General features: G+C 42.0%; 1 protein-coding gene across 6 annotated transcripts in view; it reads left to right on the top strand.

The window, feature by feature from the left end:
* Positions 1–25,432, top strand: part of LARGE1 (LARGE xylosyl- and glucuronyltransferase 1) — a 354,153-nt gene that overhangs the window by 187,090 nt on the left and 141,631 nt on the right. For all 6 annotated transcript variants that reach the window (XM_074826502.1, XM_074826498.1, XM_074826500.1 and 3 more), the window contains one exon: positions 5,717–5,888. In XM_074826502.1, coding sequence (XP_074682603.1) covers positions 5,717–5,888 — 172 coding nt within the window. The remainder of the gene's footprint in view (positions 1–5,716; positions 5,889–25,432) is intronic.

Raw genomic sequence — 25,432 nt, 5'->3', positions numbered from 1 at the left:
ATTCTGAATCTAGAAAAGTTACCCAGCTTTGTTGGATTCCTGGTTTCCATGACAACCATTCATATAAATAGTAAGGACCTCTTATGGGGGGGAATATCAGTATAATCAAAACCTGTGAATCACCCAGGAAAAAATTAAATTCAAGGCTGAAGTTATCCAGCAAACATTAACAGAAGAGGTTGTTCTTGTTTGAATAAGGCTCTTCTGTTAAGTTTGCTGGATACCTGACAAGGATGGAACAAACAAAGTAGTGATTTTCCAAAGGTGAGATGCAAGGAGATTCCTTTTGGCATTCCTCCTGAGGAAGCTATTACAGGTGACAGTCACCTTCTTCCTCCCAGGCTCTTTAGTCACTTGGAATTGGTCTCTCTTGCTCACTTTTGATTTTTTTTTTTTTATTATTAGCTGTAAAAAAGAAATACAGTGTGCTGAAGACAGGCATGAATGTTACACCTATTTAAACATTAACCTGCTATTCCCTTCTTTCTCAATGATTCAGTTAACCCAATCTCAGCAACAAGATGTTAATATTGCTCTCCTGGAAGCAAGGGAGTGAGAAAGAGGATCAGCTAGATGTCCCTGCAAAGAGTTTAGATATTGTGAGTTATGATCAGTGTGAAATCACAGAATCGTAGAATGCCAGATTGAAAGAGACCTCAAGGATCATCTGGCCCAACCTTTCTTGGCAAAAGCACAGTCTAGACAAGATGGCCCAGCACCCTGTCCAACTGAATCTTAAGTGTTCAGTGTTGAGGAATCCACCACTTCCCTGGGGTGATTATTCCAATGGCTGATTGTTCTCATTGTGAAAAATTTTCCTCTTGCATCCAATCAGAATCTCCCCAGGAGTCACTTGTACCCATTACCCCTCATCTTTTCCATGTGACTCCTTGTAAAAAGAGAGTCTCCTTGTTTGTAGCCACTCTTTAAATACTGGAACATGGTGATAAGGTCTCCCCTAAGCCTTCTATTCTCAAGGCTGAACAAACCCAGTTCTCTCAGCCTTTCCTCATGTGACAGGCTTCCCAGTCCTTTGGTCATCTTTGTGGCCCTTCTCTGGATCCTCTCCAGCCTGTCCACAACTTTTTTGCATAGTGGGGACCAAAACTGAGCACAGTATTCCAGGTGTGGCCTGACAAGCACTGAGTAGAGTGGGGTAAGGACTTCTTTATCTTTGCTAGTGATGCCCTTGTTGATGCAGCCCAGCATCCTGTTGGCTTTCTTTGCTGCAGCAGCAGCACACTGTTCACTCATATTGAGCCTGTGTCCACCAGGACCCCTAGATCCCTTTCCACAGAACTGCTCCCCATCGGGGTAGATCCCAGCATGTGCAGCACTCCTGGATTATGTATTCGCAAGTGCAAAACCTTACACTTGGGAAAGATTATCCTGAAACTAACTCTGATCTGTGCTAATGCTGCTGGAATTGTGACTCAATTTTCATGAATGTGAGAAGAGATATGGCAAAAATTTGCAGCAGGATGAAATTCTTCCTGTGTGAAATTGAAAAACAGTGATGAGAAAAACTGCATCAAGAAAAGTTCCTGCCCTGTGCCAGCAATACAATATTGTTTGTTTTCTTGCCCTTTTTATGCTTTGTGTTGAAAAAAAACTTAGTAATATGATCGTCGTTAAAATGGTAACAGTATTTTCCTGCAGTTTAGAAACAACATGAAAGTCCCAGTGCTATGAGCTTTGTCTTAAATAAAGGTCACATGATTTAAAAAAAAAAAAGATTATCTTGCTACTTCTAGTGTTCATAGAAACAGCAAAGAACTAGCAATGAACAAGCAATGAAACAATAGAACAAGCAATGAAAAAGCTGTGAAAACAATTTATCAACTGTGTCTAGGAAGTTATTTATCCAATCTGAGGAAATAACAATTTTTATTGTTATTTGATTCACACAAAAAAATTTCTAGGGGCTGTTTCCCATGTCTGGGCCATTTGTAAGGGCTGCCTGAAGCCAGCAGCTACCAAAGAATTTGGCTGGTCTTCTTCACAGAGATCCCTCCAGCTACTGTAATTTCTTGCACCATGTAGGTTGCACTGGTTTTCAGATCAGTATGAGATACAATTCAGAACAATTCCGCTACAATTTCTGCAGATCTACAACACTCTGTGATGGTGTCTGTGTTGAAGTTGGTGAGAGCAAGTAGATGCTGAAAACGTTTGGAAATCCAGGTTTCCGTCAAGTCATTCATTACAAAGCTCATCACAGTTCTCTTTATTTCAATCAGTATATTCTAGATACCAGATATTTTTTATAAGCAAAAATGGCATGAAAGGTCTAGGGAGGCAGAGTTACTTACAGACTGCCTTTTCAAGTTCCCCCAGCCTTTTCTGTTTTCTGACTCTTGTTTACTGCTTGCTATTTCCCCACCACATTGAATCTGCAGCCATTAAGTCTGGGCAGTGGTGGGATTTGGTTCCATTTGATCCCATTTATTAGCGCACCTCTGAAAGGGGTACGTGCAAGTGGCACCTTCTGCCTCCAGGCTTGCTGTTTCTCAGCCTGGTACATCAACCCAGCCAGTCTGACCTTCAGGCTCTTGCAAGATACTGGCCTTTAGTGGTGCTTTTGTGAAGTCAGCTGTGAAAGGGTGTCTTTTATTTGGAGTGGGGATGGGGATATTATGACATAGCTGAGGATTATTTTGACTGATTTTTTTTTTCAAGCAAGGAAGATGCAGTGAATGTAATGAGAAAATCAATACAGAATTGAAGGTTGCATTTTTCCAGTGTAAAGTGTTTAAGGACATGCTGCCAGGGAAAACGCTTCATCAGCCAAATTTCCCTCATCTTATCACACTGAACAGGAAGCACTTTTCGTAGCTCAGGGTATGGTCTGGTGCTATATATTCTGTGGGACAGGGAGGAATTCTGTTAAGAAAATCAAAAAAAATATTATCCAACAGACAAGAGGATCTGACAGGAACCTCATGAAGTTCAGCAAGAAGTGCAAAGTTGCACCTGGGAACTACCCCATGCACCAGTACATGCTGAGGGTCACCCAGCTGGAAAGCAGCTTGACAGAAAAGGACCTGGGTGTCCTGGTGGACACCAGGTTGAACATGAGCCAGTAGTGTGCCCTTGCAGCAAAGAAGGCTAATGGTATCCTGGTTTTATATGTTTTTATGTTTTCTTCCCTGTTTTTATATTCTTCAGTAGGGACCTGCCACTATCCACTATCAGATACCGGCTACTGAGCTCAATGGGCTTTTGATCTGACACGATACAGGCACCCATAAGTTCTTTGTCCTTTCTAACTGGTGTTAGGTATTGGGAATCCTGAAAGCAAAGAAAATAATGGTTCCTTGAAAGTCACTTACTTTTCCAGCCACCTTTTACCTTCCCTGCTTGTCTCAGGCTATTCATGCAACATCTGAACCCCTGCCTTATTAGGCTTATTTGCATAAGCATATTAGGAGTTATGCTGGAGCACTATTGCATTTGGACTAATAAAATGAAGGACACGCCATCCAAAATTAATAACATAGGGGTGGGCAATAATAAAAGCAAGCTCAAGTCTGTAAAATTACTTTGTCTCATACCATGTCAGTGTGACTAGAGGGCTGATCTCCATGGCTGGTCTAGCACAAGGACATCAAGTGGCAGATTCAGGATAAGCAGAGTTTGGGGAAGCAGGATAAATACTGCCTTGCTGACACCTTGATGTGATGGTCCATTCCTAGGACCGTCATGTGGGAGAGCTAGGAGCACAAGTAAGTAGAGTTTTGAGGGTGTGGATTTGAAATTATCTCTGTTACACACATAGAAGACATTTCTGGGAAGCATTGAGGTTCATTTTTATGTAAGTAGAGACTTAATATTGGCATGTATTTGGGAGACAGAAACTAGGTTTCTCTTCTAAGCACCATACAAATTACAGAGAGAGCAAGCAAGCAAGAATGAAATAAAAACTAAACCACACTGTGTGTTACTTCCCTCTCTAATTTCTTTCATAGTTGTTTATACCAGAGTCCTGGCAATCCTTGCTTGTGTTACTTCTGTCATTCTATAATGCAGATCCTATAGAGAGCACAAGTAAATAATACCCAGACATGTGTAGGTGGCAATGCCAGCCAGATTGTATATGCATGTGATTACATATGAATTATATGCACAGAAAAGGGAACACACAAATGGATTGCCAGGATAAGGTACCTTACAAAAAACCAAACAAAACTCACACTTCAGTTTGCACTTTCCCTTTTGGAGTTGTTTTAAGATAACCTGCTTTTCCTGTCTTTCCCCTTAAAATTTTGCCTTTCTCCTTAAAGGTTTGCTCTACTACCCTCAGTCTTTTTAATGAATGGGGAAATCAGTGGGGAAAAGCTCTGCCCCGGTACAGGAAGCCTGAGAATACAGAAGAAAGCTGTGTGCCATTTTAAAGGGAAAAGAGCAGGTCAGCTTACATCAGCAGAGTCCTTGTTACTTGCTATTCAAGAAAAAATGTGCTCTAAGTAGCTATTTTTAGCCTTTCTTCAACCACTCTGCCAACTTCGAAATAAAGTTTAGGAACCCATTCTCTTATGGGAAGGTTTTCTTGAAGGATTTTGGAGGAAATGAGCTCTTCTGTACAAAAGCTGTTTCACATAATAAACTTTACAATGCCAGTGAATAGATATGAGACAGTTAAACAACAGAATAAATCTTCTCGGTTTTATGAATGCACTTAGTTTCTGCCTACTTTCTCCAAAGTGTAACATGCCAGGACAAATCCTGAAATCTGTCTCACTCACGTCCCTTACAGACAAAAATACTAATTGAAGTTAGTGGGAGGACAACTTGGGGGAAAACTTAAAATCTGGGAATAGTAGTGCATGCCCTCTAAAACGTTAAACGAGGAGTTTCAGACAGGGCAATAGGAATTTCTCAATAACTTCTATATCTCACTTTCAGCAGTGACTTTTGGTATTTGAGTACTTGAGTCTCACAGAAAGAAGATTAAATGTAGTTCATGGAACATCCTACTGCCAGTAGCACAATGAATTATTGAGTTTAGTCTCCCAACTTATTTTAGAAGCTGTAGAAATGTTTTGTTTAGCCCTTACTGAAGAAATGTAAATGTTTGGGTTTGCCTCTTCAATATATAACAAACAAAAAATGTGGCTAAAAATGTTCTCCCACTTTATCCACTTTTGAGTATGTCTGTGTGTCAATAATTATAAGTTAAAAATGTAAGGCTTGAGGAAAATTTGAATTTGTAGGAAACAATTTTTTTTTAATTTTCTAGCCCATTGTTCCAAATGACTGGCCTTTTGAAATTCTGACCTCCAAATCTGTAGGAAATGAAAGGAAAAAAAAAAATGTTTGTTACTTCTACTTCAGAGTCGGAAAATTCTGGGGATGTCAAACACAAAAGTTTTTGTTTCATTTTAAAACAAAAGCAACGTACAATACAACTGAAGTTTTGGATTAAATATATATTTCATCAGGATACATGGATGTCTCAGAATGGATTGTACCAGGTGGGAAAGGCTCAGTTAATTTTGATTATATTGTGTAAAGCAGTTGCCTCAAATAACTTTTTTTTCCAAGCTTTCAGAAACTAGCATATTTCAGAGCTTCTGAAGTTAATTTAAAAGCAGGTTTTAATTTACTGTTTTCACCTCAGAGATCTTCCACTATTACAAGAAACTAGTGTCAAGAAGAGTTTCTCTCTCTAATGAAGATTTTTTTTTTCTCTTTCCCACTTCCCATTTCCTGTCAGTCGGAAGTGTCTTGGATCCCCAACAAACACTACTCTGGGATTTACGGGCTGATGAAGTTGGTTCTGACTAAGACTCTACCTTCCAATCTTGAGCGAGTCATTGTCCTCGACACAGACATAACGTTTGCCACTGACATTGCTGAGCTATGGGCCGTCTTTCACAAGTTCAAAGGTATTCTAATGATTTTTTACTGTCTTTATTTGAGGGGGAGGGACAATGGTAAAGCAAACAGTACGGTGGGGGTAAAAGGCTATCTGAGATTTGTTAAAAATTTTCACTCTTGATTTTTGGTGTTTGAATAGAATTTTCTATTTGTGAGCTCTTTCCTCAACAATGTTCCATATAGAATGATTGACAACACTGATTATCTATGTAGTTTGTTTTATTGGTTTAATTACTTAGGACAGGTGAGACCTTGACAATACAGTAGATGATAAAGAATTGTGAGGATGCTGTAGTGATGTTACATGCAAGTACCTGTTGGTATTCAATACTTGGAAGAACTTATTTTATATTACTTTTTATTAATAAAACCTAATTGTTACTTTCAATATAACTTCTCCATGTTACCACTGAAAATGAATGAAGTTAGGATCATACTTTGACCAGGGAGGACAGTGAAAGGGGCAGAGTTATACATGTGAATAGAAGTGAGTTACTGCTTGTTCCTCTTAATGAGTTGATAAAGGGTTATGAATTTGAAGTAACTACCTAAAGTAGTTTTCTCTACCTGTCCCCATTTCCCACAGTTCCATGAAAATTTTCTTGACAGTTTGACCAAGAAAGGAGAGTTTCAGAGTGACTGTGTAAGATGATCACAGAAGAGTTCCCCACTACCCTGTCACAAACCAGAGCACTTTCCTGGCTAACACACTGCTAAAACCATTTCATTCTCCCAGGCTCCAGTGCTGCCAGCTTTTCAGAGTCAGAGATGTGCCCTGTTGTTCTCTTGCTCTCTGAATATGTTTTGCAGTGCTGGTAAGTGCAGAGACATTCCAGTATCCTGGTTTGAAGGTTTACAGCCACATAAAAGTGCAACCTTGATGCGTATCATTAGCTCACTTAAAATCACCTCAAGCAAAGTCAGCCTAAGCAAATGGGAGTATTTATTTACAGAAGCCAAAATACACAACTCTGTTAGAAAGGTGACAGAAAAGAGAGCACATTTCCTGTAGTTATCCCATGCTGAAATCCACAAGGCCTCTTTGCCTTTCCCAGTACCCAGCTAATAGACAGGACCTATTATCTTCAGCTCTACAGTCAAGGACTGGGTTCTAGTGCTTGCTTTTTCATGCATTTGTTTCCTTTCCCTTCTCTGGATACACTGATGTCCCTTCAGCAGACCAAAAGCAATCATCTTTTTACTTAACTGAACTATTCACAAACTTGCTTCATTAAGGAATATACAGTTTTTCCATCTTCCTCAGGTATTGTTCAAACCTCTTCACCAAGCCTTTCCCTAAACTGAGCTTTGAGTTTCAAATAAACATATACCTTGACAACCATAATTTACATAAATGTATGCATAGGGAGTGATGCTGTGCTATTGTACTGTCTTACTGTGTGCTACTGTCCCACTAATAGTAATATTTTACTGCATATGGTGTATTAGCATGATGTAGCAGGCAAAGAAATGTGTATAAACTGAACTCGGTCATAAAGCACTGCATGATCAAAGATAGCAAAATCTGAATTGAGACAATGAGGGGGATATCTCCTTGCTTATATTTTCTGCCATAGTTTCAATGAAAGTCCCTTGTTTTTACTGGGTAAAGAAGTGAATATGGAGAAGAGGCAGGCCTAAGGTTGAAAAAAATACAGACAGAAAATACTGAAACATGGAGAAGGATAATTACTGGAAGTAAAAAAGTGGGTGTAAGTCAGTCTCCATAAAGCTAAGCAAGGTTGTTCAGCTGGTAAGAGCTGTGAAGAGTTCTAACTTATACAGGGAGACAGAATTCCTGTGCTACTGCCTGCCCTCATAATATACATATCACAACTCCCAGATGTGTGATTTTCTAAGTTGTCTGGTATGTCGTCTTAATTCTGGCTGATGACCTGCTTCTCCACAATTTTTTAATCCTGGCAATAAATTGGTCAGCGTCTACATCTGCTCATCTCCCAGATAGTCATGCAAGTTCAATGACCAGGTGACCAACTTAGTGGATGAGGGAAAAGCTATGGATGTTGTCTACCTACACTTTAGTAAAGCCTTTGACACCATTTCCCACAGCATTCTCCTGGAGAAACTGGCTGCTCATGGCTTGAATGGGTGTACTCTTTGCTGGATGGCCAGGCCCAAAGAGTGCTGGTGAATGGAGTTAACTCCAGTTGGCAGCCAGTTACAGGTGGTGTCCCCCAGGGCTCGGTTTTGAGGCCGCTCCTGTTTAACATCTTTATTGATGATCTAGATGAGGGGATTAAGTGCACCCTCAGTAAGTTTGCAGATGTCACCAAGTTGAGCAGGAGTGGTGTTTTGCTGATTAGGGATATCAATTAAACTCAGACACCAGAGTGAAAAGAGCAGGCGTATTTTGCTAGAAATAACTAAATAATATAACAGAATAATACAGAAAACATACAGTAAGATAAGACAGAATAGTGCACTTAAACAAATAGGAAAATACAGGGTAATGCATCAAATCATTACTACCTGAGAGAGAGAATAGTGATTAAGAAAGATACATCACCACTTGCATACGTTACCATCATCCAGATCCGCAGTCGCTGGGGAGCCCCCGTTACAGCGAGGATTTGGAGAACCTTTCCCTGCAAGTGGGAAATCCTACGTGGTGCGTCCACCCATAGGTGAGGCATCCAAAGTCGCTGTGAGCGGGTCCAGCCTTATATACTCAAAAATCAGCTAGCCAGAATAGCTGGCACCTTTTGTTTTAAGTGGAAATATCTGGTTTCAGTCTCACATTAGATTTTCCCGGAGCCTGACCAGGGCTCAGGGGAGAAGCTAAGGGAGTTTCCCTGCTTATCTAGTTGATTTATGAGCAAGGTCACACACCAGGTCACAGGGCCAGACAACTGTCTCTGTGGCCCTGTTATCTTGTTCACACACACAAAGAAGGATACATGTTTTATGATGTTTAAGCTACATCTTCTACGCATATTTCACTAATGACTACATACTGAGTTAGCAGTTTCGGTTCAGGGCCTGTTGCTCAGGCTTCAATACTCCCACCTTTTACATCAGAATAGGTGGTTTGCTATAACTTAGTATAATACCTATTAGCACAATGGTTATCAGTTATAAAATATACAGGATTCATCTATAGGTCAACTCTGGCTTGGGCTTATTGTCCAAGCCTTAGAACTTAAAGTGGTGATCTGCTTGAGGGTAGGAAGGCTCTACAGAGTGATCTGGACAGGCTGGATTGATAGGCCAGGGCAAACTGTATGAGATCCAACAACGCTGAGTGCTGGGTCCTGCACTTGGCTCACAACAACTCCATGCAGCACTACAGGCTTGGGGAAGAGTGGCTGGAAAGCTGCCCAGCAGAAAAGGATCTGAGGGTGTTGGTCAGCAGCCAGCTGAATATGAGCCACGAGTATGCCCAGGTGGCCAAGAAGGCCAGTAGCATCCTGGCTTGTATCAGAAATAGTGTGGCCAGCAGGACTAGGGAAGTGATTGTCTCGGCGCTGGTGAGGCTGCACCTTGAATACTGTGTTCACTTTTGGGCCTCTCACCACAAGAAAGACATTGAGGTGCTGGAGTGTGTCCAAAGAAGGGCAATGATGCTGGTGAAGGGTCTAGAGAGCAAGTCTCATCAGAAGTGACTGAGGGAACTGGGGTTGTTTAGCCTGGAGAAAAGGAGGCTCCGGGGAGACATTATCGCTCTCTACAAATACCTGAAAGGAGCTTGTAGCAAGGTGGGTGTCGGTCTCTTCCCAAGTAATAAGCAATAAGATAAGAGGAAATGGCCTCAAATTGCACCAGGGCAGGTTTAGATTGGGTATTAGAAAAAAATTCTTCACTGAAAGGGTTATTAAGCATTGGAACAGGCTGCCCAGGGACGTGGTTGAGTCACCATCCCTGAAGGTATTTAAAAGAGATGTGGATGTGGCACTTAGGGACATAGTTTAGTGGTGGACTTGGAAGTGTTAGGTTAATGGTTGAACTGGATGATCTTAAAGGTCTTTTACAACCTAAATGATTCTGTGATTCTATGACTCAATGGAAATGCATCATCTTGGAAAGCAAGGGTAAATAAGTTGGAGAGATACTGTAGCTCTTCTGCTTTGTAAAAAATTGATTTAAATCATATGGTGATTCTCAATTTGTTCTCAGTGTCCTTTCGTTTCTCCTGCCAGCATTACAAAAGATTCAAAGGATGTCTCATGTCATTAGCGCCAAATATTCCTCTAAAGGATCTTTTTTTAAACTCAAGTTTTAATCCCCTCCTTGTTTCTCCCTCAGAAGTCACAAGTAAGTTTATGAAGATTTCTTTGGGACAATCTAGTGTGTTTGTTGAAATTTAAACAAAATGGAAATAAAACTTGTATGAAGGAAAATTCTTTTCTCCAAAGCAACCTGACACTATACCCAGCTCCAGCTTGGAGGGCAGCTTTAGATCGACTGGCTCTCCTTCTAGAAATGTTCAAACACTCAGTTGTTGGCTAGAAGTGGCCATTATAAACCTGCTTGCACCAGGATGTTGTTTGAGCAAACAGAATTTTTCACATCCATGCTGAAAAGATCAGACCCTTACATAGTAATATTTTATGTGGTAAAGCTATTATTACATTTACTCTGTAGACGGAAAAAAGGGAGTAGGATTTCTTTATAAATTATTGCTCTTCTGCCCTTTTCTGATAAGCTCTTTGCATACACCCTTACAATAAATGATCCAACTATTCTGTAACTGAGTGCACAAATTAGGGCTTGTACATATGTGATTTTATTTGAAAATCTCTTCTTTGAAGTGTCAACCTTAAGCTTTGGGAGAAATTCACACCTCTCTTAGGTAGCCTGAAACAGTGTCTCAAACAACGTAACATTTAAAAATTTCTCTTATCAGTTACTAGGAGTTGTATAATTATTATTCCTTTTATATGCAGGCTTCAGTCTCTATGTATAAATATGTCTTTGGGAACCAATAACTTAAATTTCAAGAGTCAGATCCAGCTTTTCATCTGGGATTTGGACATTTCTACTTTAGCCTCATTCTCTCTTGCTCTCCCATAGATAAGCAATCTGTTTCTCTAGGACAGATATATACCTCCAAAATACTGACTTCAAAGGTGTGAGTGCACAGCCTTCACACCACGCTGGTGAAGATAACCTGTCATGCATGTTTTCTGTGACTTAGTTGACACTAATTATGTTTTCTATTAATTGGATTTTGACAGTTCTAAACTTGAGAAAGCATCTAGCCTAAAGGCAGAAGAAGTGGGACTGTAGATCACACGCATTCTTGGATGAAGTGCTGCAAAGTGTTTCAGGCAGCAAGTATTAGTGTAGCCAATATGCTTTTATTGCAGAATTGTATGAATTCTGAGAAAAGAACCAGTCCAAAGCTATGCTCTCTGCCATCAATCAATCAATCTTAAAGTTCTTTTAAAGGGCACTTCAGCTAATGGTTGTATTATTCTTGCTCACCCAAGCTCTTGGTACTGACATGTGGGTTCTTTTTTCGAAACTTCTGATTTTTACTTTAACTGTATGTTAAATATGGATTCTCAAGAGCATTCATTGTAAATGGTATTGTGAATTTATTTGCGACCTGACTACAACAGTCACCATAATTACTTGCGTTACAGGCTGCAGTTCCAGTCGGCATCACAGCCTCTTTGTACTGGGTGCTGCACATATAAATAGCAAGAGACTGTCTTTGTGCTTTACCTAGTGTCAAGTGACAATTCTTGTGTCTGCCTGGTTTCTTTAGGCCATTGCTATGTATGAGTCACAGCTGAACCCCACAAATGAGCCCTCAATAATCCCTGTAGAGATCAGTGTTGAGGGACTCTGTGTTAAGCTGAATGCCACATCTAAGGGCATTATGGTATTTCTAAGTACATGTCATAACAATGAATGTTTTCATAGACTCATAGAATGGTTTGCATTGTAAGGGACCTTAAAGATCATCTAGTTCCAACCCCCCTCCCATGGGCAGGGACACCTTCCACTAGACCAGGTTGCTCAAAGCCCCGTCCAACCTTGCCTTGAACCCTTCCAGGGAGGGGGCATCCACAGCTTCTCTGGACAACCTGTTCCAGTGTCTCACCGCCCTCACAGTAAAGAATTTCTTCTTTGTATCTAATCTAGATCTACCCTCTTTAAGTTTAAAACCATTACCCTTTGTCCTATCCCTACACTCCCTGATAAAGAGTCCCTCCCAATCTTTCCTATAGCCCCCTTTAAGTACTGGAAGGCCACTATAAGGTCTCCCCAGAGCCTGAGGCTGAACAACCCCAACTCTCTCAGCCTGTCCTCATAAAAGAGGTGCTCCAGCCCTCTGATCATCTTTGTGGCCCTCCTCTGGGACTGGCTCAAACAGGTCCACTTTTTTCTTGTGTTGGGAGCCCCAGAGCTGAACACAGTACTCCAGGTGAGGTCTTAGGAGAGCGGAGTAGAGGGGGAGAGTCACCTCCCTCAACCTGCTGGCCACACTTCTCTTGATGCAGCCCAGGATTCAGTTGGCTTTCTGTGCTGCAAGTGCACATTGCTGGCTCATAGTCAGTGTTTCATTCACTGCTACTCCCGAGGCCTTCTCTGCAGGGCTGCTCTCAATCCCCTTCAATCCGCTCAATAGCCCAGCCTGTATTTGTGCCTGGGATTACACTGACCTAGGTCCAGGACCTTTCACTTATCCTTGTTGAACTTCATGAGGTTTGCACAGGCCCACCTCTCAAGCCTGTCAAGGTCCCTCTGGATGGCACATCCCTTCCCTCCAGCGTGTCGACTGCACCACACAGCTTGGTGTCATTGGCAAACTTGCTGAGGGTGCACTCGATCCCACTGTCCGTGTCACCAACAAAGAAGTTAAGCAGCGCTGGTCCCAATACAACCCCTCAGGAACGCCACTCATCACTACTCTCCACTTCGACGTCGGGCTGTTGACCACAGCTCTTTGAGTGTGACCATGCAGCCAGTTCCTTATCCACCGTGTGGTCCATCCATCAAATCCATGCCTCCTCAACTTAGAGACAAATATGTCGTGCACAACAGTGTCAAATGCATTTTACAAGTCCAGGTAGGTGAGTTAGTTGCTCTTCCCTTATCCACCATTGTAGAAGGCCACCAAAATTGCTAGGCATGATTTGCCCTTAGTGAAGCTACGTTGGCTGTCACGAATCGCCCCCTTATTTTTCACGCACCCTAGCATAGTTTCCAGGAGGATCTGCTCCATGTTCTTGCCAGGGACAGAGACTGAGACTGACTGGCCTGTAATTCCCCGGGTCTTCCATTTTTCCCTTTTTAAAAATCGGGCTTATGTTTCCCTTTTTCCAGTCCAGTGGGAACTTCACCAGACTGCCACGACTTCTCAAATATGATAGAAAGTGGCCACTTCATCCCCCAGTTCCCTCAGGACCCACGGATGCATCTCATCAGGTCCCATGGACTTGTGCACCTTCAGGTTCCTTAGATGGTCTTGAACCTGAGCTTCTCCTACAGTGGGTGGTTCATCATTCTCCCAGTCCCTGCCTTTCCCTTCTGTGACTTGGGCAATATGGCTGGAGCACTTGCCAGTGAAGACTCAGGCAAAAAAGTTGTTGAGTACGTCAGCCTTCTCCATATCCTGCGTAACCAGGTCTCCCATTTCCTTCCAGAGATGGCCCACATTTTCCCTAGTCTTTCTTTTATCACTAACATGCCTATAGAAGCTTTTCTTGTTGCCCTTGACATCTCTGGCCAGATTTAATTCTATCAGGGCTTTAGCTTTCCTAACCTGATCCCTGGCTGCTCGGACAATTTCTCTGTATTCCCTCCAGGCTACCTGTCCTTGCTTCCCCCCTCTGTAGGCCTCCTTTTTGTGACTGAGCTTGTTCAGGAGCTCCTTGTTCATCCATGCAGGCCTCCTGGCATTCTTACTTGACTTATTCTTTGTTGGGATGCATCACTCATGAGCTTGGAGGAGGTGATCTTTGAATATTAACCAGCTTCCTTGGGCCCCTCTTCCTTCCAGGGCTTTACCCCATGCTACTCTACCAAGCAGATCCCTCAAGAGGCCAAAGTCTGCTCTCATGAAGTCCAGAGTAGCAAGCTTGCTGTGCACCCTCCTCACTGCCCTAAGGATCTTGAACTCCACCATTTCATGGTCACTGCAGTCAAGGCTGCCTTTGAGCTTCACATTCCCCACCAGCCCCTCCTTGTTGCTGAGAACAAGATCCAGCATATCACCTCTCCTCATTGGCTCCACTATCACTTGGAGAAGGAATCATCAATGTATTTCAGGAACCTCCTTATGCCCTGCTGTGTTATCCCTCCAACAGATATTGGGGTGGTTGAAGTCCCCCATGAGGACTTAAGGCTTGTGAATGTGAAGCTGCTCCTGTTTCTGTATACAGGGCCTCATCCACTCAGTCGTCCTGGTCAGGTGGCCTGTAACAAACTCCCACTATAACATCACCTGTCCCTGTCCTCCCTTTAATCCTGACCCATAAGCTCTCGGTTGGCTCCTCATCCATGCACAGGTGGAGCTCCATGCACTCCAGCAGGCCACTGATGTAGAGGGTGACACCCCCTCCTCGTTTCCCCTGCCTGTCCTTCCTAAAGAGCCTGTATCCTTCCATTCCAACACTCCAGTCATAGGAGCTATCCCACCACATCTCTGTGATGCCAATAAGATCGTAGCCCTGCAGGCGTGTGCATAGCTCTAGCTTCTCTTATTCATTCCCCATGTGCATTTACATAGAGACATTTAAGTTGGGCCTCCGATGAAGCTGACTTACTGTCTGGAATTCCTTTGTGCTGCTCTTTAGGTGTTCTCCTGCTGACCTGTGATGCCTCTCCAGGCTCTGGGCATTCATTGCTGGCCCTGGCATCAAACTGCAAGGAGTGGGATGGATTGAGGTTCCTCACCCCCAGCAACTCTAGTTTAAATCCCTCTTCACCAGCTTGGCAAGCCTATGACCAAAGATGTTCTTCCCCTTTTCTGACAGATGGATCCAATCAGCCCCCAGTAGACCAGGTTTCTCAAAGCGAGTCCCATGGTCTAAGTAGCTGAACCCCTGGCTGTGGCACCAGTCCTGTAACCATTTGTGGATTCACCAGATTTGACTGGTCTTTTCAAACCCCTTCCCTTTGACTGTGAGGATTGATGAAAAAACTACTTCTTCAGTGTCCCTTACCTGAGCTCCCAGGGCTCTCTAATCCTCTTGATACTCCTCAGCCTTCTCCTGGCTGTATCACTGGTGCCAATGTGAAACTGCAACAGTGGATAATAGTCAGTGGACTGTACGAGGCTCGGTAGTCTCTCAGTGACATCCCTGATACGAGCCCCCAGTAAGCAGCACACCTCTCTAGAGAGTGGGTCAGGTTGGCAGATGGTGCCTCTGTACCTCTCAGAGGAGGGTCACCTTACTACTGTCACCTGTCCCCTTTTCTTAGTTGCACTGTTGTTATCCAGGGAGCAGGTCGGGCTGCCTTACTCGGCTCCAGCTCTCAGCTCTCTCCTGCTGTGATGTGCCTTTCCTCTTCAGTCTGCAGAGCGGTGAAGCAGTTCCGCAAGGGCACCTCAGGCTTTGGGGGAAGTCTCTTCTTCCTGCAGGTCCTTTCCATTGCCAGCTTCCATTCTTCTGCATTATTGGCCCCTCTCCCTTCCATGTGCAACAGTGGGGGAGTTTTTGGCTGTTTGGCCCAGGGCTGTGGATCCACTGCAGACTGGACTTGGAACCGGCTGTCTAATTCCTTCTCAGTCTCCCTGATGCTATACTGCCTTCTCACCACCTCCTGCAGCTCAGTCACCTGCAGCAGGAGGTCCTCCACCTGGGCACACCATTTGCAGGCCGCTTGTCCCTGCCCCAGGAGAAAGGTCTGGGCACGTCCTGCAGTTGGAGGTCTGCACCGCAGCCTCTCCCTTCAGCAGCTCTGGGTGGAGGCATTGGCCATCACTGGGGTCGGTGATGCGGGCCCCCCAGCTGGAGGTGCAGACTTTGCTCTCAGACAAGTGCCTGCCATCCTGCCTTGGGGGTTGGGTAGGATGAATGCCATTGGCCTGTGCTGGTGGTCACAGAACAGTGCCCCGTTGCTGGATTATGTGAACATCAAGCACCTCCACTCGGCCAGTGGAACGACCCTCCTTCAAAGTGGTGCCCTCCTGCGCAAACTGCTGCACCAGGCCCGGGCTGAGGCACCAGGCCCTGGTCCCAGCGCTCCTGGTGGCTGGCACTCCCGGGGGCTGCCCGTTGTGGGCTTGGGGGGTGGCCGCGTTCCTCCTGGCCCTGCCTACACCTCGTCAGCCGCTCACTCTCGTGAGAGCTGCTGGCTCCTGGGTGGGGGGTGTCTCTGCACTCCTCTGGAGTTTCCCCAGCACAGGAAACCCCCCTGTATGCTGTGATCCCCAGCTCCACTGTGGAACATGCCTGCACCCAAGCTGATCGCCTCGTCCATTTTAAGTACTTTTAAACAATAGAGACTGGTTAGTACATAACTAGTGTATTTCAAATAACTGTACTTGTCGATTAAGTCATCCAGAGAATATAAGCTACAATTAGTGTTCATCTGTGCAAGTAAGTCTTCTCTGGAAAGCTAATGAAGGCAATAAGGCAGAATCACCTATTTCCATTAACCAAGCATCCAAGAAGGAGAAATGACAAGCTTTGATAGGAAGACTGAGTTTCCCATATTCATACTTTGCAACAATAAAAACGTGCTATAGAAGCAGTTTGCTTTGTGTCAGGAGCTCAATGAATGATAAAAATCCATACTGACATGATAAATACCAGAAAAGGTCAACAACAAATTTGGAGCAGAATCAAGTGCCCACAGCTGAAGAGGGATTGGCACATAGTCAATCCCAAACTTAAAATTTGCGAACACTCGGTATATGGGTGCTTTGGCATATTGCTCTGTAGAATGCTTGAGGTAACAATCTAGGTTCATGCTATTTTTGCAGCTTCTTCAGGAAAAAGAGCAAACAAAAATCACAACCACCACAAAATTCAACATCTTATGTAGGTGGTTTAGTAATGATATTCCTACAAGAACTAGTATGCATAAGGTTGTAATATCAAATGCATGCATAACTTTTCATTTGTGTGGGAATTCAGTGTGCCAGAAAGTGAGATGCTGATGGCACCAGTGAGAGTCAGGCAGAGTCAGCAGGTGCTGTATAAATCTACCTGAATTAGGCTCTACCAGTGAAGCCCCATTTTAATAAACTATACTGGTCATAAACCCGGGCTCTTCTTTTGCAAAGACTGTACTTTTTTATAGGTATGCTCTTCTTGTGATGATGTAAAATATTCAGCTGTTGCCAAGATTAAAATCTAAAATTCATTGTCACCTATAGTTGAAGACAGAATTTGAGTCACAGAATTGATTCTGGGCAGGTTCTGTAGTTCAGTCTGCCAGTTTATACTGAGTAAATCGTTAAAGCTTCCACAGATCATTTTGAGACAGGATCTCCTCAGACTGACACTCTGTTTGTGTGAAATCCTGCAGAGAACTTTGTTTCTTATGGTCAGTACAATAGGTTTGCTTTTCTTATTAATCAAGAAGAAAGCATTAGTAACGTGCACCTCAGTGTGTGTAAAAATCCATGGTATGAGTCAGTCTTTTTGTGAAGGAAACAGGATCACAGTGTAGCAGAGTGCATTAATAACATTGTCAGGTGACTATTAAAATAGCTTAAAATTACCTGAATTTTTATAGGTGTCTTTTTTAGGCCAAATGGCACTTGTCTTTGCTCATAAAAGGAACATCTGTTAGTTTCTGAAAGACTTGCGTTAAGTGTTTAATGGTTAAACTACGGTACATAGCTCATCCTAGGGTTATTCCACAAATTAAATACATTTTCTCTTTTAAAAGGTCCCTGTGGAGACTTTATCTGCTTAAGATTTTCTATTCCTGATTGTTGTATTACAGTGTTTTCTTCTTTTCTGTTGCAGAAGCTTTGAAGCTTCATTGATAAAGAATCCTATTTGTTAGCTATAGCTGATAGAAATGTTGGGGGTGTCGTGCTCCTCTGCCTCATGATGCTGTTGTTATCATCTGTGTATAAAACTCCAGGAGTGAACACTGATTTATCTTGAAGAGCCAAAAAAAGTAAGGATTAGGATATTCAGACAGAAGACAAGTTTCTAACTGTAATTGGAGGTTGATTTTGCTGATTTTAATTAGGAGAGGAGGGTATCAAGAAAAGAAATGGGACTTACTGATTCTGTGGGTCTAGGGAAAAACTCTTCTGTCTCTCCACACTTGTCAGATACACTGACTGGCTGGAAGTTCTTTCCCCCCCACCCCCCTTTTTTTTTTCCCTAATTGCAGTTTGCTTCCCTATGGTATTCCTTTATTGAGGAGGCAGTATATAAGTAAGTTGACCTCAGTAAATGAGTTCCAGGGGAGAGGATCAGCATGTGCACATTCTAGTTTATGGATTTTAATGTGATAAGGGACATAATCAGAAAACTCTGATTATGAATTGTTGCCGAAATAGAATGGCTGCAGTTTCTGAAACATCCGTAGTTCATTTTTAGCTGAATGGTTCTTTGTCTGATTGTACCACCAGGCAGAAATATTTAAAGGTGAAAGGCCAACAGTGCATAGAAATTGAGTATAACTCATGGTGGGGTAAATTCTGAAATGAAGTAGAATAAAATATTTAGGTTCTTTATTTTTCCGTTTTGATTTCCAAGGGATACCCTTTGGTCATGTTTTCAAGCTTTTTCCCATGGGTGCTAGGAATGTTTTAATTAAAAATGAAAGCTGATTTTCTTTTGTCATCTTTTGATTCCACAACTGGAGTTTTCAGAATAAAAACGCACCACATACTACAAGATTTGTAATAAAATCTTGTTGGCAACGCTGCAATTTTGAGGACTTTTTTCTACCTTCTCAACATCAATCTAGTGCTTTTTCTGCATTATTTTTCTCCAGTCTTTGTTAACCTGCCACTCATTCTACAGCTGTCATTTTGGCTTAGATGCTATGATGTTTCAAACACCCAAAACTAAACATTGTATGGCTCACACAATGTTAAAGCAAAAAACAGCTTCTGTCTCCTCTGAGCTTTTTCTTCAGGATTTAAAGAGACTTTAAATCTATTAATCTCAAGTACTCCAACCATGGATAATGGACCTAGAGCTTTTTGAATTGCTTTACAAATATTTATTAAGAGAAATATGGGCAGAGCATGGCATCAGAGAAGCAAAGTACATATCCCCATCTCCCTTGACTAGCAGAAGCTGTGACTTCCAGAAGCTAGAAAGTCCATCTCACAGAGGGTACACACTGGGAGAAGGACCATTTTGGCTTTGCATGTTTGTTCTTGGCAGAAGAAAAGTGCATTTCTGGGAGTGGGATGCCAGTAGACTGTGCTGAAATGAAAACCTATGAGAACAGAGGGTGGGAAGAAACTGAGGAGGCAAATAATAGTAACCCCCCTCCATCCCAACTAAAAAGGGGAAATCAGTCAGGAGTTGCTGTTCACTGATAAATGGTTTGGGTTGATATTTTCCTCTGCAATCTGTTCACCTTGTGCGTAATTGCACATGTTCCTCCTCACATACATTCGTTACCCCTGCCCCATCAAGTCACAACTTGTTTAATTTTTTTTAGAGGGCTATTAAAAGAAACCCAAATAGAATATCTGCCAGTCTTCTTGGATGGAGCACACAAATGAAGTCCATGTACTGATCCCTCTGGCCAGTCACTCTGCATTCCTGAGGTGACTACAGTAAAGCGGGGCAAGTTCATGAGCAGGCAGCAAATGTGGAGGGAATGGCAGTCTGTCCATCATTCCAATTAATAACGTGTAATGATGATTCACCTCTGCATGTGTGAAAAAGCCAAGCAGATGAGAGACATGGGTCATTCACCTAACAAATGAAGTTTACTCTAAGGCTTCATATCTATATTACTAGGACTAAAGAAAAAATTATATTTAATAGATAGGTTTCCGTGCCCAAGGCCCTCATTCTAATCACATGCAATCTATCAAGCACATAGGCTTTTCACAGTTCTCTGTGATGTGCATTGTAATAACTTGATATTCTGTTTTCTCCCTCTCTTAACCAGGAATATTCTCTGAGCCTACCCTGTTCTGCATTAGCAATCCATATTTTTAAGAGCCTAAGGCCCTATTTCCAATTACAAAGCTTTCATCCAAGGTTTCACCTTTTTGGTTTCATACTGCAAATTATGTCTGTAATGCTGTCCTTGGCAGCACATGGGTTTGCATAGGGTAAAGTGGCGTAGGGAATATCTGTCTCACAGGCTTAAGCTGGAAGGTATTGCCTAGAGGTCAATGGTATGATTGTCCCATCAGCAGGATGAGTACATGGTATTGCTCTTTGAACAACCAGGGAAGAGGGAAAAGAGTGTACAAAATTAAACCAGTTTATTTTGTAAGTGCACTAAGGCTGCGTACAAATACACCGTGAGGAAAAACTGGGGACAGTTACTTGAACTAAAAGTTAGACATGTAAATTAAATCGATAATCAGTCCAGTTTTGTGGAAATAGTCAAAACTTCACAGGTTTCCTTTTTCCAAGCAATCTAGAGAATCAGGGATGTTTGAACCCCTTATTTTAACCCTCAAGCAAAAAGGAAGAATTAGATATGTCTGTAATGGCCCACTTCACTCTGCATCTCCCAATGTCTTTATTTCACATAAATCTTATGTCCCAGTGTCTTTATTTCACTTAAATCTCAAGCTTGCTCTACTCCATGTTCTTTGCAGTATTCTCTAGCTTGCATTCAGCATGGGCCAAGCAGTTCAATTAAGCAAAGGAGCTTTTCTCCCTCTGACTCTTTTCCTCAAGGTAAATCTTTTTTGTGCTTTGAGACACTGCTAACAACAAAAAGATTTTTGTCCTAGCCCTTCCAGATACATACCAAAAGGTGATTGATAAACATACAGTAAAACCTCTGAAACATCCAGTAAAACCTCTGAAACTGGCTCAGGATCTCCTGAACTTCGTTAATTCATGGCATTGCCATGTCTTCCTGCACATGTTATGTTTAATAGACAGTAATAATATTTCCTTCCTGCATGCTTCAAGACACAATTATTGCAGGTGCCAAGTGGCATTCTGTAGGTCTGTCTACAGGCTTCTTGCCAACCTGCTTCAGAGTCATATTGGCATCAATTTTTACAGTATTTGGAGATTCAGGCATTTTTCCATACTACTAAAAAATGATGATCTGGATATTGTTACACTGGTGTCCTAAAATCCTGAGAGAGCACATCTTGGATGGTATAAACTAGCTTTATAAAACGTTGGAGTGAACAGGATGATGCTGACTTGAACCAGTAAAGAAGTCTAGCTCCTATACTCCCTGATTTACAGAAACATTCCTGCTTTGAATTTACAGCTTCTTTAATAGGCTACCTAAAAAAAGATGTGATTAGTTGGAGGAGCAATCTTTAAATATGCTTTCCTTTCAACTCTCAACCCCTGATATGGGTGACAAGTAAAAAGAGCTGGGTGACCTCAGCCAGGTCTGATGTGCGTGAAGGCTGAAGTGCATAAGCAGGACAGCAAAGGAACACACTGCTGAGGTATGAGTTTTGAGGCACCTCAGCAGAATTAGGAGAGGATGTTTGCACACTGTCAGTTCCATTCTCTCTCCATTCTTTCAAACATAATAATAGCAAGTGGACATAACTGGTAGGTTAATGAGAAAACAGTGTAGAGATGGAAAGTAGGAGTGAATATGCAGGATACTGAGCAGGAAAGAAAGAACAGGAAAAGGGAGAAGTGGCAACACATCCCAAGTTAGTCAAGATTATCTGTCTTGAAACCTCTCTGAGATTAGCTAAAAATGTCATATATCACAGTAAATGTCTGTGAAGCTATATAGAAGCAAGTGAATGTATCTAGAAATTTTTTTATTTCCTTGGCAGCAGCATCTGACTATAAGAAAAAACTTGCCAAGAAAATAATGAAGTACACAGTAGCATTAAGGAGCTAACCCAGCATTTAATCCAATGCAATTTTGTCCTGTCCCTCCCGTGAGGTGGGTAGTACAGGTATCATCCCCACTTGGCTGCAGTTAGCAATTAGTCCTACTATCATTGTTACCACTTTTTTATTTGTTTTGCTCTATGGTGCAAGAGCTCTGCTTGTGGACCAGCGCCTCTAGTCCTTGTTTCTAAAAGAGAGTGGTAAGAAGGATCTGCACACCCATTGCCATGAAACCAAGTGGTTTTATTCCTGTTCCAAAAGAGTTTTGATCACTGTAACACCTAATCTAGTGTTTGTGTGGGGTAGGAGGGCTGAGAATGATTTGTGAAATAGAGCAGTGATGAAGCTCAATTTTTGTGGGTTTTTTTTTTTTGCATTGGTTTTATGCTATTGCTTTTAAAGGTTTAGTTGCCATAACAACCCAAAGCAGTCCTGTATTACCATAGAAACGTGCTGTTGTGGGTGACAGTTTTTATGAGAAATTTTTTTTTCTCTCCTTTTTATCTAGTGTCTTTAACAGTGGCCTTTTTGCAAGTATATCACAGTACACTGCAGGGGTTCCATAAAGTGTCAGAATGACACAATAAGCAACAAAAATTAAGCCTATACTTAAATCCGTGAAGAAAATCTGGTGTCATAGTTGTCTGAGAACACAGGAAGAGTAAGAGTAAATTCCTGTTGCTTAATTTGGAGGTCAGAGTACTGAGCTTAGACAGGGCTGGCTAATCAGTCCACATGAGTAAATACTCAAAAAAACCCACAGCAAAACAGGAGTTAGGGTTTAGATTGTGTACCAGGGAGTTAGTATAAAAACAACTTGTCATGGTAGTTATAGTTATCAAAAGACAGGACTACTTTAATGTTCTCTGCATGGGACTGCTTCTTGAGACTATTCAGAGGCTGAAGCGAGAACTGCCGAATAAAGCAGCCCTCTTATAAAGCACTGCTTCATGCTGAGAGCCAGTTCCAGCTGCATACTGATAGCCTGTGAGCTTTAGGGTGTTGGTTGTGACCTTGCAAGCCCTAAATTATATGGGATCTGTCTGTATTGAGGAATTTCCTTCTCCTTGTGTGATATCTTTAACAGCTGTGCTCTGAAAAGTCTCTTGGGTTTGTAAAAAATGGTAATAGAGCTTTTCCTTCCAAAATCTGCATCTCCATCTACTCATTACTTGGCTCTCCTAGAGCAGTGGACCACTGGAGCATATCAGCTCTCCTAACTTCTGATAGATTACTGTGCATCTTTACTATCAAACTTCAAATTGAAGTTATGGACCAGTTGCAGACCGCTTATTCAGTCCCAGCAAACTAGTAGTACAGAGTACACTGTTACGGGTTCATAATTTTATGACAAGCCACACCACTTACTTGGAAAGAGGATAGACAAGCAAAGTGAGATAGCTGTGGAGATTTTTTATTGATCAGTATTTTTACAGGGAGGCAAAAGTCTTATCAGCTTCCTGTAGTGAGTTGCATCAATTATGAAAAATGTATCATTCCTGATATGCATGTTTTAAAGAACATAAAAGCTTCCAGCTAGGATCTTGCAAGAGTTTCCCTTGCCAAGGTCAAGCAGGCAGCAGGGAATGCCGTATAGTTCAGACATGCTTTATGCTTACTGACACCTTTGCAAGCCAAGACAAGTCTGCTATTACTTCCTCTCATTTGACACTCAGTTCTCCAGCCTCCATTCTGTATTTCTCAGCCCTAGCTCGGAGTGATGATTAGTGGGAAACAGGATTTCCTTCCTGCTTTCTGAATGCCTCCTTCTAACATGTTCAGAGACATGACATCCTAGGGTGCTCCTTATCCTTCATTTTTATGGTATTGGAAGTTTCCAGATGAGACCTGTTCCATCTAATCTAACCAAGATTTGCTGGACACTATCCCTCCTTGCTCTTATTCAGCTCTTTCCTCCAGTCAAGAAGTTTCAACTGAATAAGTCAAAGGTTAAAGTTAAATGTTGTAAATACTTGCTTCTCCTTTTCCTTTCCATCCTGATGACATGTTGACTTCTACTCCATGAAAAAAAGTTGTAGCCAGACTTCAGAGGGACTTTTATATCACCTTGAAATTAGTTCCTGTTTCAATTAAATTACTGAAGACTGACAATCATGCAATGTGATTTCTACTCATTAATCTTACTAACCAGCTACATTCAGCACAAAGCCATTCTCTGAACAGTCCTTCCACCTGTAATGCAGAACAGGCTGCTATAGCCTCTTCTTTTTGCCAGTTTTACTGTAAACTCTGAGGTTCATAGTTGGATTATAGCTGGATTAAAAGACCTTAATTTTCTTAAGAGCTGGACTATGCACAGATACTCAAAGTTGCCATCTTTTCCAGTTGTTTAAGAATTAGAAAACTCACTGTTGAGCAGGACGTACGCATGTGTGGATTCTTAAAGAGCAATAATATCAAACCAAAAATAGATGTACCCTAAGGTTTTTTTAAATTACTGCTACCTTACCCAGTACTAATGCAAAGGCAGCTGTTACCCCTTATATGAGCTTAATTTTTAATGGAGCCCTCTATATCAACAAATAATCCTTCAGTTTCATGACTGATTCTTTTTTTCCTGTCTTACTTGACTGAGATTGCTGTATGAGGTGACCTCAGGTAAAGAAGCAAGATTGCAGTCCCAGGGAGCATGTCAGGGATGGATCTAGATCTGGAATATGTCACCTGTGCAGAGAGAGAATTTGTGGAGATTTCTTTTTAAAGTGAAGCAAAGTTAAGGAAGAGCTACAGGTTGCAATACGCTCTTTGCCAGCCCTGTAACAAAAGAGGTTATCCTAACTGGCAATACAAAACATATAATCAGCATTAGCCTGACCTAGCCAGTACAGTCAGTACCTTTAAGCATTGGCAGCAAACACTACACTTGAATATCAGTGTGTTTCAGTGATGATAGTTCTTCATGTGCTTCAGAGCTGTCTTGTCATTGCAGATGTGACACCAATATTTGAGCTGCCTTGTTTTTCACCTTTCTGAGGGTTTACAACCCTTTTCCTTATCTTTGCATCACCATGTGTTTTCTGTAGAGCTTTAAAAACATTAGTAGCTTACACCTGAAGTCCATCTGCAGTTCCTTGCTGGAACACACTCTGAACTGACAGGGCACACTTCACTAGATATCCAGGACTGTACTTAACCTTTCCCTAAAAGGGACAAAATTATGAGGTGCAGACCATTGTTTAGTGATAGAGAAAATAAAAAAAAAAAAAGAGATCTTGGTACTGGATCAAAATGTCATAGACAGCTAGCACTAAGTGGTAATCTGGTATAAATTCACTGATTCATTTCTGCTCCAAAATATTAATGGATTAACTATTCTGAGAATAGTTATTCTGAGACAGATACCATCTGTCTTTCCATAGTAAGCTTAAAGTCAGTGTAAACTCCAAATCATGTGTTCTGGCTAATGCAATAGAAATGTCATTCTGTGCCCACATTTGATTATGTATCAGATTTGCTCTGCTGGGTGACTCAGTCATGAACAGATCCTGTATACTAATGAACATAGAGCCATCACTGGAATGAGGCTTCGACTAGCTTTGTTGAAATATATTGCTCCAGGGTACCTTACTATGTAGTTCTGACTTTCACATTGAAGGCAGATGGAAATGCTAATT

This window comes from Strix aluco, chromosome 5 (assembly GCF_031877795.1).
Source record: "Strix aluco isolate bStrAlu1 chromosome 5, bStrAlu1.hap1, whole genome shotgun sequence".
In the NCBI taxonomy this organism is placed as follows: Eukaryota; Metazoa; Chordata; class Aves; order Strigiformes; family Strigidae; genus Strix; species Strix aluco.
This window is presented reverse-complemented; position numbering and strand designations above follow the sequence as displayed.